General features: G+C 34.8%; 2 protein-coding genes across 3 annotated transcripts; both read left to right on the top strand.

Annotated features, from left to right (window-relative positions):
* Nucleotides 1-14: 14 nt before the first annotated feature.
* LOC108359392 (UDP-glucuronosyltransferase 1-9-like) lies at nucleotides 15-830 on the top strand. Its single transcript, XM_017611242.1, has 2 exons — nucleotides 15-199; nucleotides 275-830. The coding sequence occupies exons 1-2, from the start codon at nucleotides 56-58 to the stop codon at nucleotides 668-670; spliced, it is 540 nt and encodes a 179-aa protein (XP_017466731.1). The 5' UTR covers nucleotides 15-55; the 3' UTR covers nucleotides 671-830.
* A 5,910-nt stretch (nucleotides 831-6,740) lies between these two features.
* LOC108359381 (UDP-glucuronosyltransferase 2B15-like) lies at nucleotides 6,741-11,829 on the top strand. Of its 2 annotated transcripts, none has more exons than XM_017611223.1 (7): nucleotides 6,741-6,935; nucleotides 9,816-9,977; nucleotides 10,032-10,128; nucleotides 10,203-10,664; nucleotides 10,727-10,930; nucleotides 10,992-11,266; nucleotides 11,341-11,829. In XM_017611223.1, the coding sequence occupies exons 1-7, from the start codon at nucleotides 6,933-6,935 to the stop codon at nucleotides 11,734-11,736; spliced, it is 1,599 nt and encodes a 532-aa protein (XP_017466712.1). In that variant the 5' UTR covers nucleotides 6,741-6,932; the 3' UTR covers nucleotides 11,737-11,829. The 2 variants fall into 2 exon arrangements, with proteins under 2 accessions (XP_017466712.1, XP_017466713.1); XM_017611224.1 differs by having other exon boundaries at nucleotides 6,770-6,821.
* The last annotated feature ends 3,469 nt before the right edge of the window (nucleotides 11,830-15,298 follow it).

Consider the following 15,298-nt stretch of genomic DNA (forward strand, 5'->3'; position numbering starts at 1 on the left):
GCGTGTCTTATGGAAATTCGAAAATGAAAGCATTATTAATATACCCGCAAATGTTATGGTGAAGAAATGGTTGCCACAAAGTGACATCTTGGCACACCCTAATGTACGCGTATTCATCACGCATGGCGGGCAGCTGGGCTTGCAGGAAGGTGTGCATTATGCAGTGCCAATGCTGGGTATGCCCTTCTACTGTGATCAGGTATGTGTAGATCTCAATCAAAATCATACCATAATGCCACAAGCAATACAAATTCTTCTTCCTCTTCCCTAACAGCACCTCAATCTGAAGAAAGCTGAATTTGGCGGCTATGCCGTTACCTTGGATTTCCATAAGCTTACACGTGAAACTTTGAAGGACGGTCTGCACCAGTTGCTCTTCAACGCCACCTATCGCGAAAATATCAAACAAATTTCACGCATTTTCCACGATCGTCCAATGGGGCCGCGTGAGACGGCACTCTACTGGATCGACTATGTGATACGCCACAATGGGGCGCGTCATTTGCGCGCTGCTGGCTTGGATTTGAAATGGTACCAATTCTATTTGTTGGATGTAGCTGCTCTCTTCATGGCTATTATGTTTTCAATAATGGGAATTGGTTTTGTATTCGTGCGTTGGCTGTTACGGCGCTGCAGCAGTTGGCAAGCCACAAAAGAAAAAACTCAATGATGAATAGTTTTCAAATACCTCTGTCAATGAAAGTGTATATCCTTACGTTACTTTTAAGTTCTAGACTGGTACAATTACTAATTTTAATATATGTATATATTTTTTTACGTAGAAATAACTGAAATAAAATTAATTCATCTGAGCTATCGCCAGTTGAATCATAGCCAAAGCGAGCAGGTCAGCATTTCTTCCGACAGGTTGGAGATTTCTTTAGAATTGTGTTACTAGTCAGTCCGAAGTAGATTTAGTTTGGACCCCTCATGAGTTATCTAGTTAGCCGCGTTGTTTTCAATGCAGAATTGGATCTCACCCCAATCGGAACCAGCTATGTATGTATGTATATGTACATTTATGTGTATAGGGAAATTTTCCGACTACTATAAGTTCTGTAGAAGAAACGAAAATGAACAGCAAACAACAGGGCACCACTCTTTCGCTTCTTAAAAGTGGCAGGTATGGTAGGATAAATGCGAGTTCACAGTTTGTGGAAGACAAAACACATATACTCTAGAAAAACTAAGTTACATATTAGTGTTGCCAGATTTTTTTTCCAGCCACACGGGACAAACGCATAATTTGTCCCAAAAGTACGGGATTTAGAAAAACTTAACAGGACAAATAAAAAATTAAGGATTTGCTTTAAAAGCCCAACTACGAACCATATATTAACAAAGGTGATCTATTTCAAGGTCTAATATTACGGACAAAACCATATAAACAAAGTAAGAGATACAGTTGCGGTCAAAATAATAGTACCAAAATTCAATAATCTTCATTTAAAATATGTGTCGATCTATATCAGATACCCAATATTTAAATAAAAATTTCAAAACTTGCACAAAGTTCAAAAAAATAATTAAACTTAAAAACTGTGCATCAAAATTTCGATTTTTTTAATGAGATTCCCACGAAAGATTTCGATTGTGCGGTTTTATGGCTCATTAAATTTTGGTATAATATAGAGCAAGTTTCAAATCTTTGAAAATTACCGTTGATTTTTTAGATTTATTTTTTTTTGTGGAGGGTGTTACTCATTTTCTCCATATGAAAACATTCTAAAAAATCAACGGCTAATACGTATACACACATATGTATATAAGTTTGTAATATAACAATCAACATATGATATGTGCTTTTGGTCTAAAAGTATGCAACACTTTATTTCTAAATGCAAAAGCAGCATTCACATCGAGTGTGTTAATCAACAGAGTGACGTATATGCCAAGTACAGGCTGTGACAAAATGATAAGGTCACCTCAATATTCATTCATATTGCTTATGTCTTTAGCTGTTATCTAATTTATTCAAAAACTTACTAAATACATTAAAAGTTTTTTTTAATTTTATTTTAACTTTAAAGTGAATTGAAGTTTTTTTTTTAACTGGCGGAAGTCAAAAATTAAAAAAAGAAGACGAGTTTCTGGCAAACAGCCCATCTGAGCTTAAAAGAACGCATTTCGGCTAAAAAACGCATTTCCTCTAAAAAAAATTCTAGGGGAAGGGGGGCACGGCACATATTTAGTTTATGGCCCGGATTTACTCTTTGCAGCCTTGCCGATGGTTATCTACAATAACAACACAACTCAAAATTTTATGTTTTTAAGTTATATAGTGCATAAGCTTGACAACCATATTTTTTCGGTGACAGGTAATAAGATCAACGGAAATAAGGTCAATTGACTTTATTTCGCGCCAGGGTGGGAAATAAAGTCAATTGACCTTATTTCCGTTGATCTTATTACCTGGCGCGAAATAAAGTCAATTGACATTATTACCTTTTTAAAAACGAAATAAAATCCATTGACATTATTTCTCTTTCAAACATTAAACTTGCTTACATTAAACGTCACGCTACGCCGCGGCCCACCTTCCCCGTCTCCCGCCGTGCTGTAACGCAGGTAGATTTATTTTTTATATACGTTGAAATAAAATTATTATATATTTTAAACATCGAGGGCTTATATTCAATAAAATACCCTCTATCTGCACTATTTTAGTTCAAATGGCACTTATTTTTTCAATTTGGCGCAAAGTGCCAAAAGGGCACTTTTGTAAAGAAAATTACATTTCAATATATTTTTGTGAAACCCTTTGCGTGCACTTCTTTTTCTCAACTAAAATTTTTTAATTTATAAAGGCTATTCAACTGGTTTTTCTTATTTTATCATTGCACTTTTGTTTGGAAAATGTAGCTTTATTTTTTTGCTAAATGTGAATGATTAAAAGGAATGACACCTTTTTTGGCACCTTTATTTTTCTACTTGGCACATTTTCGCACTTTTTTATCCTCAATATGGCACCTTATAACTAAGGATAGTTGCCAGCCCTGATTGGAAGATTTCTGCTGCGTTTTGGAGCAACAACTTGTCTGCAGTAAAAAAGCATATAATTTGTGTTTCAAAAGTGTGTGAAAACCAATCAATTAACTTATATGATCTCGGTTCCGATATTAAATAATCAATAATTGTTTATACCCGCATTTTGGCACATTGGCTCGTTGAATGTGCCATCTAATAAATAGTGTCGTCATTCTCCTTAGCTGCTTTTAAATGATGTCGTCACAAAGAGTAAGAAAATTATTTTTCTATAATTTTTTCCTTATAGAAAAGTTGGTTTCTTTTCCACCTTAGACATTCCGAATTCGTTCAAAATATGCTAATTTAAAACACAGAATTCTTTCAGTGTTCCTCCGGGGTTTTTGGACATGGACTGTTTCTTCAATTTAATAGTATTCGCTTTATTTTTGTGGAAACGAAACATGTTTTGCAAGTTATGGATCATTTCTACACTCTTTCTTCAAATATTTCTCGTATTCCAGCTGTGCACAGGCGATTAGTTTTTCGCATCGTGTTTTTACACATTCGTAATTAAAATTGTTTTAATAAAATCAAATGGTGGTAGTTCATGATTGTGTGTGGATTAATATCACAACACTGAGGATTTGGCAATAACCTTTTTCATCTATTAAAAAACAACACTTACGGGGCAATGTTTATTGTAAGAACAACATTTTTTTCTATGAATCGACATACTTTAAGCATTGTTGACGCTATTTCCATTTGAATGAGGAAATAGCGTCAATGACTTTATTTCCAAATTTTTGTTGACTTTATTTCCATTTTGAAAAGGTAGTAATGTCAATTGACTTTATTTCGCACCAGGGTGGAAAATTAAGTCAATTGACCTTATTTCCATTGACCTTATTACCTGTCACCATTTTTTCTATGGAACAGCGACATATGTATGTATGTAGGCGATTTGCCTGCGCTAGCGGCGTTTAATTAATAACTTGCAAAGTAAACTAGATATCTTCAGTCGGCATTTTTAACAATCCAGAGAAAATCAAGAATTTAAAAAATAAAAACCGTTTTGTTAAAAGAAAATTTGAACTAAAATTATTTTTAAGTTAAATTGATTTTTATATAAATAAACAAATTTCATTAGTTATTAATTTCTTTACAAAAAATTACAACAATTTCACATCTGCAAAAAAATAAAATGTTTCTGAATCTGAGCTATCAGAGACTGATAAATCAGTTTCCGGATTCTTCATTAAAAGCATGCTCATAATGTCCTCATCCAAAATAATTCCTTTTGCAGAGGATGATACGCTCTTAAATACTAGAAAGCTCCGAAAAGCCCTTTTGCACTGCAGTGGCATATCTAGCCATGCCTGGTAACGTTTCTCGAAATGCACCCTATTTTTACCACAAGTACTCTATCTTTCGGTAAGCCTGCTATTAAAATTTTGCAGTTTTCTATAAATTTTGCAATGCTGCGGCTTACTTAAAATAACATTATTAAAAATGTGCCCAAAGCATAGTTTTTCATAGCTATGAACTCCTTTGTAGGGATTTCTTCGTCGTGCCATAATAAATAAAGCTCACGTTTTGTTACTGACATTGTATATAAAAAGTGCAAGGGTTCATAATTTTTGGACACACTTCCAGAAAAAGCTAAATTTGGACTAACGACGGTTGAATTTGCTGAAGTTCTACTCCACGAAAAACAGGTGTACGCTAGCAAGGGTACGTTTTGAATACACTTAACTTCGACTTATGTACGTTTTATAACATACATAGACGGGTCACTGGCATTGATGTTTAATGCAATACATACCCTGATATGAATAAAAAACTACACGCTTAAGTAAACAAATAAATATTGTATTTTTAACATATGTTGTATTTGGCAGCTCACGGCCGTTCATCTGTATTTAGGAGTGCTTATAAAAAATCGTTAATAAGCTAATCGAAGCATCTTTAATCGATAAGATATAAAAAAATGCACGCATTTTTAAACTTGGAAATTTGAAATAACCTCCGCTAGAGCAGCCAAATCGCCCACTGTGGGGAGGGTAGGAATTGTATCAATTGTCAGAAAATCGAAGTACACAACTCTTAAGCCTTGTTTTCACTATGTCAAATTCAATGACATATGTCGTCAAATAAATGAAAACACATTGTCAAATGCGATTAGAAAACGGTATATCGACTGAGTTAGATCAGGATAGGTCTTCAGTCGTATAACTACATGCGCTGCTATACCAGCTATATGTTCGCTTTTGGCCCATAATATCATCAGCGAAGGTGCGGATGAAAGAGATAAACTTGTGTCAAAATATGTCGACAAATTTTGATGTCAAAATATGACATAGTGAAAACCGGTCTTTACAAGTAAACAGTGGGCATATGTTTGGATTGCGACCGAATGCCTGCGGGTGGTTCCAGATTTATCGAGAATATTGCGATCGCTGAAACACTGTCGATCGATTAGAAATGTTTTTTATAAGGAAATAGTGATATTTTTCGCATTGCGCCATTAGTCGGTAAAAGCAGTTTACTTATTCTCTTTTAACCACTTAAAAATAGTTACTCATTATTTAAAGAAAAAACTTGTTCAGCCCAATCCTTATGAACTCATTATAAAGCTCCGAAATAAACGACAAGGCATAAATCGCTAAATTATGAAACGTGAAAAATTTTTATTGGCTCTACTTAAAATTGGTGTTATTTGAGTGAAGTCATTATTGCAGAGTAGTATTAATGTGGACATGCACCATTTTTTATAAAGCAAAGTTTTGTTTAAAAAGTCAGTAGCAATTTGTTTGAATTCATTTGTGAAAAACATACAAAACGCTATCAGGTAAAACATTTGTCTATTTGAAACTTTCGGGCGCTTGAAGCAAGTGAAGCAAAGCCGCCAGTTGGCCTACCTTCATACGTTTGGTTATATTTCAACCAAGATTTAAAATGATTTTTGACATTTCTCGAAGTTAAGCAATGATTGATGATTTTGTTCGGGTTTTCGAGACTTGCCGGATATCTTATAAAGTCTTTTGCAACTTTTCCGAAACTTGCAGGACCCTTTTCGGTTTATTTCACGATATTCCATGTTTATTTCGAGACTCTTTGGAAACTTTTAGCTTTAACGGTACTTCTAGCTGTTTGGGGTTCTTAAAATAACCAGCAAATATCTCCTTAGTTCAATATTTTTTTTATGAAATAGATAATCGGTAGGTGGACTTAAAATAAAATAAATAGAATCTTTGGAAATGAAAAAAAAATTGTTTTCAGCACCCTGTAAAAACAACGGGAATGCAACTGTGTAAAAGTTTGTTTGCCTTTTTTCTTAATACATAAAATAACATTTTCCATTTTGTTTATTTATTTATTATTCACTCGTCGCTGGCGATCGGTGTCAGTAAATAAAAAGCGTCAATCACTCAAAATATGTACACAGAAACAAACAATGGTGTGATAGGTTGATTCTCGTATACAGAATTTATCTGCGGGGATATAGCGTCATGTAAAATACAGAACTCTATATAAATTTTTGTGTTCAATCAAATTAGGCTTCAACCATAATGAGCCCCATTTAGGGTTTCACATTACACCGAATGGAAAATTTAAATATTTATATCACTAGCAAGTACAGTTTTTTGTAAGTCATGCTTAACTATTTTTGCATGACTTAGTGAATACCGTCAAAATTAATTTTAAATTACACTGTAGGTATCCTCATCAACATCGCCAACGGGTTAGTTGGGAATTGAATGGGGCAAAGTAGAATTTCGAAGCATTTTTACATCAGTATGAAAGAAGCTGCACGCGAAGCAAGATCGTAAGACAAATGTGAATGAACGCGAAGTGTACGTAAATAAAATGTATGTATATATACATACGTACTTATGAACAACGGAAAAAATTAACTCAAAAACTGTAAATTAAATTGCTTCTTAGTACTTGCAAAACTAAACAAAATGGTAAATAGAATAAATGAACGTGATCGACGCTGCTTGTTTCAAAAGCTCTGCAAACAAAGAATAGTTTTATAAAAAAAAAAATATAATATCCCTGGACATGCTTATTATGTGAATAGTAAAATTTATTTTTACAAATTTTTTCATTACATTGTTAAATACAGCCTGTGTCATAATTATAAGCCCACCACAAACTAAAAAATTGTTTCAAATAAGTTCTTTGTTATTTAATTTTTATAATCTTTTATTAAAGTATAGTTTATTCTTAAAAAAAAAAACCGTGTAAATCGAAGTTTCAAACTTTGTGCAACATTAAAAAAAAAATAACAAACTTTGATATAAATTTTAAGCTTTTGAATTCAAGTTCTTAGAAAAATTTTGAAAATACAAGGACACTCATAAATAAGCCAAGCTAACCTAACTTAACTAAATAATTTCAAGCGAAAAATATAAATATCATGGAACAGGTTTATTTAACTGATTTTTAGTACAAAATTCAGTCAAGTCTTCTACAATCATTCAAATATACATACATAAAAAAATTGCCAAGTCCAAAAAAAAGAAAGAAAAAAAAGAAAGAAGGTAAAATCTATGTAGTTTCGCATTATCTGTCATTCTGCATCTAAAACTAAATTTTGAAAAAATTTGGACTTGGCTGCTTTTCACCTTTAGGTAGCAATGTTCAATTGTCTCATTGGATGAAGACTCAAATTGTCTCATTGGATGAAGACTCAAAATCCTGCATGCTTTCTTGATCAATTTTATAGTTACAATCTGTTTTTAGCAGCCCGTCGACAAATAAATTATTTACATACATGTGTGGTTGCTCTTTAAGGGGCGAAACCGCTCACCTTTCACCAAGATGATTCATCAAATACAGCTAAAAGGTGTGCCATCAAAGGTATTATCCCAGCAAAAAATTGATTTGATCTCTTTATACTAATATGGAATAAACTGTGGCTCTCCTGTTCGAATGGGTATGAAAAGTGAAAATTCACTTTTAAAAATTAACAATAAAAATTTGCGCCAGCTGAGATTCTAACCGTACATATCATTAAATCGTGAGGACTAATTTATCTCCAGTTTTACCTGTAAGATACGAGTCGAGAGTAATTCATCTCCAATTGCACCCAATGGATACTTACACAGGAATACTCGTCTCAGAGATTAGTCGCTCTATTTTTTGCTGGGATGTATGTATTACTATGCATGTATTATAAATATGTGAACGTTTACTAAAATCGCACCCATAAATAAATATAATCATCTGTATGTAAATAGCGGACGATTTAAAATCAACTTCATACATTCTAATTAGCCATTTAATAATATTTACAACAAATTGACTTTTTTTTAAGTTTGCGTGCTTGTCGCTTATTAATAACATCACGTTTCCCTATTTGAATATAATTAAGTAAAATATGCAGGTCATATTTGTTATTAATATAAACACTCTAACAAAATAATCACTTAGACTCCAATTGATGCAAAAGCAAAAAACAAAAAACATACAGATTTGGAATGGGCACGGGACAAAAATTTCAATCCCGATCCCGCACATCCCGAAATTCAATTTTTAAGTCCCGAACCCGCCCATCCGCACGTTTTTCAGAATTGTATCGCGGGTCCCGAAATCTATCACGAAGTTTAATTCACATATGACACTATCTTATTTGAAAATTTGCTTGAAAAAAGTTTCAGTATGTCAATATGCCGAATGTCATGAAAATACAGAAAATAAAGCGAGAAAGCTGCTTATTTACTACACCTATTTTCAATTTCGCCATGAAAATTAATGTAAAAAAAAGATAGTCTGACATTTTGAGATTATTGAGGCGTATTCTTGTTTTCGTACAAATCGAAAATTCTAAATTTTTCTATAGAAAATTATAGGAAAATTTCAAAATTTTCGATTCGTACGAAAACAAGAATACGCCCAATTATTACTTATTTTTTGCTTTGCTCTCCGTTTTCGTGTCAATAAAACATAAAAAAGTGTTTCTTTCATAAAACGTTTTTAAGGAGGATTTTCTGAATTTGACCATACCACCTTACAAGCAAACAAACAAACCTCATACACCTCAGCGTCTAAAGTATTTTTGAAAGGGAAAACACCTACATTCGGTAATACAACAATTTTATGAATTGGTTCTATTGGAATTATCGAAATAGTTACTTAGCAAACTTTGAATGGTTTTTGGTGACCTTTAATTTATTGACATTAGGGTGATCGCAACTGGGATCCGGGCTACCTACTTGAAGTCACTGAACTTTGGAACAAAATCTATTGCCTCGTTAAGACAGGAAAATCGATAAATCATACTTTGAATTCGCCCTGCAAATCGCGAAGGTATTTGAAGAAAAATATTAAAAGACGGAAAAATTTTCTTCTTTACAGACTCAGGCTCAGGAGTTTACGGCGAAACTTTTTTCCTGGTACGGTTTAATGTACACACATATGCATATACATATGTAATCACTTTCAAAATAAAGAATTTTAAAGCTCAGTTATGCAAGACTTTATCTTGACTTGACGTGAAAATTTTATATCTGGCAAATGAGCAGCACGTATGTATATGTAGTTACCCAAAAAACCAACTTCACATAGAAACTTGGAGAACTATAGATTTTTGATTTCTAAGTTAAATTTCTAAGTGCAAAGAGAGCCGCGAGAGAATCATAGTCCTGTCCGCAGCCAGTTAAATGCACAGCGCTCTTCGAAACCGATTTAGACCAGGCGTGAGACTGAATTTTCCACTGCCTTTAAAAAGCCGCTTTAAAATTTTATTTTCGTAAATTATTCCAACAATGAAAATTCTTATATATCTCGCTATTCAGGCAATGGTAACGAAAGGCTAATGTGAAATGTATTATCATTTGCAGAATTCGGGAATGCTTAGAGGCTTGCTTGCATTGGCAGCACTGTTATCCAACACTCTCTCAACCAATGGCGCCAGGATACTTGCAGTCTATTCTTTCCCCGGCAAAAGCCATTTCATGATGCAAAAGGCATTGATTAAGGAACTAGTGGAACACGGAAATCAGGTAGGTAAAATTGTCCAATACTTTCCCATAACTTACTTTTCCACACTGCGCCAGGTGACAATGATTACAGCATTTAGTATGGCGCCCATGAAACTCGGCAGCAACTATACAGAAATATTAATTGAACCGGTTTACGATTTCTGGAAGGATGGTGAGTAGTTAATTAGAAGATGCTTCAGTAGAGCAAACCAAAAAAAACCTCTCAAATTTCGCATTAATTTTCAGTCAAAGAAGATGCTGGTGCCAAGAGTATATTCGACATGACAACCATGGATTTATTTGGCTTCTTACAAATGTTGCAAGTGCTGGGTACAACCACCACAGAGCATGCGCTCAAGCAACCCAAAGTGCAGGCGATCATCAACGCCAAGCAAACTGAAGATATCTACGATTTGTTGCTGGTCGAACAATTCTATCAGGAAGCCTTTCTTGCACTTAGCTATATCTATAAAATTCCAGTGGTGAGCAGCAGCACACTGGGCTATGAGAATCATATGAGTCAAATGTTTGGCATAATGTCGCCGTGGTCGTATGTGCCACATGGCTTTCTGCCCTTCACCGATCGCATGAGTTTCTGGGAGCGTTTGCAAAACACTTTCTACTCACTTTGCGAAGATTTACATCGCGAATACAAATATTTTCCGTTGATGGATGAGTTGGTGGCGAAGTATTTCGGACATTTGCCGAGTGAGTGGCTCGATTTCAAGGACGACTTAAATTTAATTAGTATCTACGCATCTTATTTACAGTTGATTTTCCAAAGGTTAGTGTGATGGAAAAGCATCTATCGGCAGTGTTGCTAAACAGTTACGCCCCATTGACCAGCACGCGACCCACGACCAACGCTATGATACCAGTAGGGGGCATGCATATTTATCCAGCCAAAGCGCTGCCAGCTGATATGCAGAAATTTCTCGATGAGGCTAAGCATGGCGCCATTTACTTTAGCTTAGGTTGAAATTAAAAGTACAGAAATTATTATTGTATTTAAAATATTTGTTAACTACTCAACAGGCAGCAATGTGGAAAGCAAAGATATGCCAGCAGCATACCTAAACATCTTTCTCGACGTATTTCGTGACATGAAACAACGCGTTTTGTGGAAATTCGAAAATGATAGCATTCAAAATTTACCCCCAAATGTTATGGTGAAAAAGTGGATGCCACAAAGTGACATTTTGGCACACCCTAATGTGCGCGTATTCATCACACATGGCGGGTTGTTGGGCACACAGGAGGGCGTACATTATGCCGTGCCAATGCTAGGCATGCCTTTCTACTGTGACCAGGTGGGAAATTTGTCAAAATATTTGTCTCTCTACAACCCACTATTTCCTTAACCATTTTTGTTTTCGTTCGCCAGCATTTAAATTTAAAGAAAGCTGGCCTCTCGGGCTATGCCATCAGCTTACATTTCCAAACCATCACTTACGATGTGCTGAAAAAGGCGCTCACCGAGTTGTTGGAAAATCCCAGTTATCGCGACAACATCAAGCGTATCTCGAGCATTTTCCACGATCGTCCGCTTAGCGCGCGTGAGACTGCCGTCTATTGGGTTGAGTATGTCGCGCGGCACAAAGGCGCCGAGCATATGCGCGCTGCGGGTCTTGATTTGAAGTGGTACGAGTTCTATCTGCTGGATGTAATTACTTTTGTGATTGGAGTAGTGGTTTTGGTACTGGCTTTGTTTCTTGGCTTACTGCGTTTCGCTTTGCGCCGACTTGGAAGTAGTAATAAGCAGAAAAAGAAGTTGCAATAATCTACTTTACGTAAACAGAATGTTTGCAATTAAATTTTTTTGTAACGCAGTTTATTGTTTTTTTTTTTTATTCTTTTTAACTCAAATGAAATTTCAAGCGTGCGTAAATGAGGTATTTTTCTTTATTCGCAATGCTCGAGTAATTACTGGCCTAGACACAGAAATTATTGCATGCACCGCTAATGAGTAGTACACATAATTGTTGAGACACCAAACTCTTCTTATTTGGCACTGCAACCGTTTGTCGGTTAGGGCCGAGACCAAAAAGCTTCTCCGAATGCTTCTCTTCTGTGCGAATTTGCGCCAGTTGGTTACCCCGAGCCGAGAGAGGTCCTTTTGCACTTGGTCCTTTCATTGCGTTCGTGGGCGACGGCATCCTTGTTGGGGCCGATGATGATGTATGAATATTATCGGCAAACGCCAGCAATTGTAAGCTTTTGTAAAGAAAATTTGCATTAGAGGTTTACTTATTCGGCTCTTTTCATCTTCTCCCCCATCAGATTACGGAATTTGAACATCTAAAATGTCGTTTAGTATCTAATGGCTTGTAGAAGCCCTTGCCAGTTTTTTCGGAGCTCAGAGCTCACTTTAAACAGCCGTATTAGTATAGAATAATGCATAAACCGCAGCATTTAAGCTTCTTTTTGTTCATCCTTCGAAAGCGGCTCTGAAATAGAAAACAGGATATGTGTGTCAATACTCCTCTTGCGGGCCATTTTCAGGATTTTACGAATGGATATCGCCTGGCCTAGTTTCGCACAGATAAGGTCCAATCAGCCGTTCCCGCAATCCATCCGCGATAGTTGGCACATTTAGCAAGGATGCCGGCTATCAATTGCTGGCCAAAAGTCGAGAAGTAACCAAATTGATTTGAAGCTTGGTGTTTTGGGGTTTTTAAAGACGCTGTATTCGAAGCTGATGCAAATTTTTTGGAATTTTAAATGGCGGATCCAATATGGCGATCAAATTTTATAATTTTTTCATTTTGACCAAAAACTTATGTATAGGGGGGCGGGTTTTCGAGTGCGATGATTTCAAATCTGATGTCAAATTTGTGAAAATTGGAAATAGGGGATCCAATATGGCGTTATCGTCAACAAAATTTAGTTTAAAATGGCAGACCACATTTTTGTTATATATTTTTTCTAATCATAGGTGCTTCAAATAAAAATGTTTCCCTTTGATATACTTAAGTATCACGAGTGCTTGTATTTGTGTTTTATTTGTACAAACTTATACTTATTTATTTGAAAGGACACCAGCACAACAAGTATATCTATTACTTATAATTAGGCTTGGTATAAAGTTTGAAAAAAATAACGTAACGTACAAGTTTAAAAAAAAAATGCAAGAATTCATTTTTCACCTATGTATTTGGAGATCATTCCTGCTAATTCCTTTATATAGTTGTTATATTCTTCGGATGTGCTCCCTTTAATAATATTTTGCAGCAAAATGTTTAAAACAGCAGTTTTTTGCATCTTTCTTTTCAAACATCGAAAAACACGACAAAACAGAAAATAATTTGTAAGCAATTTTTTATTCTTGAGAATAAGTTTAGTGAAGGGACCAACAAAAAAAATCGATTCATCGACACTTTAAAATATGTATTACTTTTGGCCAGCAAATAAATAGCAGCTGCCAGACCACAGTGCAGCGTAGGGAAATTCGGTTAAAGAGTTAACAACACTGCAACTGAGTTTAACCTTTTTATTTATACGAATCAAATATTCGGCAAGAGAAATGAGAACATTTTCGCAGTACTTTACATTGCAATGAGTCAATAATTACAAAATTAAATAATGACTTCAGTATAGCAACCCCTGGCGTATGAGCAACCTGTTAATGAACAAATTGCATTACGACACTTAACACGCACACATTGCACTGTACTCGTTGATGAACAACGCGGATCAGTCCAGTATGCTTGTACGCTGCACATCAGCTGACAGAGTAAATTATAAATTTAATAGTTGCATTAAAATGAGTAGTTAGTGTATTCATTAAATCTAACGAAATGCAATAGCAGTTGTCGTCAGAGGCGCACCCAGGAATATGTTTTGAAAGTTTCATAAATTGCATTTATTTCCATAAAATTAACAAAGAAATCCAACATTTTTAACCAGCTTCAAAAAAGGGGAGGTTATCAATTCGTCGGAATATTTTTTCTTCTTTTATGTATGCCACCGCATAGCTTTGGACCACTTGAACCGATTTCAATAATTATTTTTTTATCGAAAAGATGGTACCTCAAGGGTGACTAGTAATTTGGTTTAGATCCGGTCACTGAATCATGAAAAAATTAATGGTACTCCTAAATTTGCATACGCGCATTGAAGTCGGTTGTGTTTTTTACTTCAAAATTACTTATGTTTTTGATAAAAAGTTCTAAAACACAAGATATGCTCAACTTTCAAAAGCAACAAAAAAAAATTTTATAAAAATAAATCAGTTAATTCCATGAAATTTTTACACTTTTATGTTAATTTTTCTCGATTTCTGGTTTTTGTTTTTCGATAGAGATGGCGATTTTTCACGATTGCCTCATTTTTTAATATTTCGAATACCGAAAAAATTATCTGCACGCGTATTTTCATTATGTATGTAGCTCATTTTGGTGGAACGAATTCAAAGTTGGCAAATTTAATCTTTGAATCCTTGTAAAGTACATGACATTGGTAAACTTTGAAAGGCGGTAAAGTGCAAAAAATAGCAGTAAGTGAGTATGCATTGCATATTTTTAGGACAATGTTTTCATTCGCGGTTAAACTTTTAAGAGCTCTCAAAAAATGAAAAATTCATACTAAATGACGCACAAGAAATTTTCTTTTGTCAAGATTTTTGATTCAATTTGCAGCTCTCAAGAAAACAATGCTCGTGTATTTACTTCTTAAAGAAAATTTACAGCAAAAGCAAATATCTTTTTCACGCAACAGAAATAACAAAAAATATTTCCTGTGGTTTTTCTTGAGAGCTAGGTTTTAGTTTACAGGTTTATGATTTAAATATGTACATAGGTACCTATATGTCTCTATCCTGCATAGTAAATTTCTCTCACTTGTATCTGCCCTTGCAGAATTCAAAGCATCAGTTCGTGTTTTATTTACTTTCCTACAGAGTAGCCTTTCTAATGTACTACATACGTATGTATGTACGTCATTTTACTTCCGCTATTTGAGCAGTTTGCGCAATATAGTGCAGCTCCGACGCTCTCCAATTCTATAAAAATTAAATCACATCCAAATCGATTTGTATGCGGGCGAGTACGTTGCAGTGATGTGCACAAATTTAATGAAATCTTTTTGTAAAGTGAAATATTTGCTACCTATGTATGTATGTACATTCATGTGTATTTACATAAAAAACAAGCGCGCACACATGCATACATTCATACATACAATTATTTGCTCTTTCACAGCGTTGCTGATGCTTTTTTGACGTAGAATACGTCTTACCTTAAGGTATGGGGGCTATGTTCAAATGTTGTAGTTGTAATTTTTAGAGCTTCACAAAAACGCTTATTGCACGAGAACTAATAAAGCGATTTCAAAGAAAAGTGTGG

This window comes from Rhagoletis zephyria, unplaced genomic scaffold, assembly GCF_001687245.7.
Source record: "Rhagoletis zephyria isolate East Lansing unplaced genomic scaffold, Rhagoletis_zephyria_1.1 Rzeph_scaffold_00381, whole genome shotgun sequence".
In the NCBI taxonomy this organism is placed as follows: Eukaryota; Metazoa; Arthropoda; class Insecta; order Diptera; family Tephritidae; genus Rhagoletis; species Rhagoletis zephyria.

Coding starts and splice junctions, on each gene's coding strand:
- LOC108359392 (XM_017611242.1), top strand. CDS start 56: ATGGTGAAGAAATGGTTGCCACAAAGTGACATCTTGGCACACCCTAAT. Junction 200..274: donor TGCCCTTCTACTGTGATCAG/GTATGTGTAGAT, acceptor CTTCCCTAACAG/CACCTCAATCTGAAGAAAGC.
- LOC108359381 (XM_017611223.1), top strand. Junction 9,978..10,031: donor TAGTGGAACACGGAAATCAG/GTAGGTAAAATT, acceptor ACACTGCGCCAG/GTGACAATGATTACAGCATT. Junction 10,129..10,202: donor TTACGATTTCTGGAAGGATG/GTGAGTAGTTAA, acceptor ATTAATTTTCAG/TCAAAGAAGATGCTGGTGCC.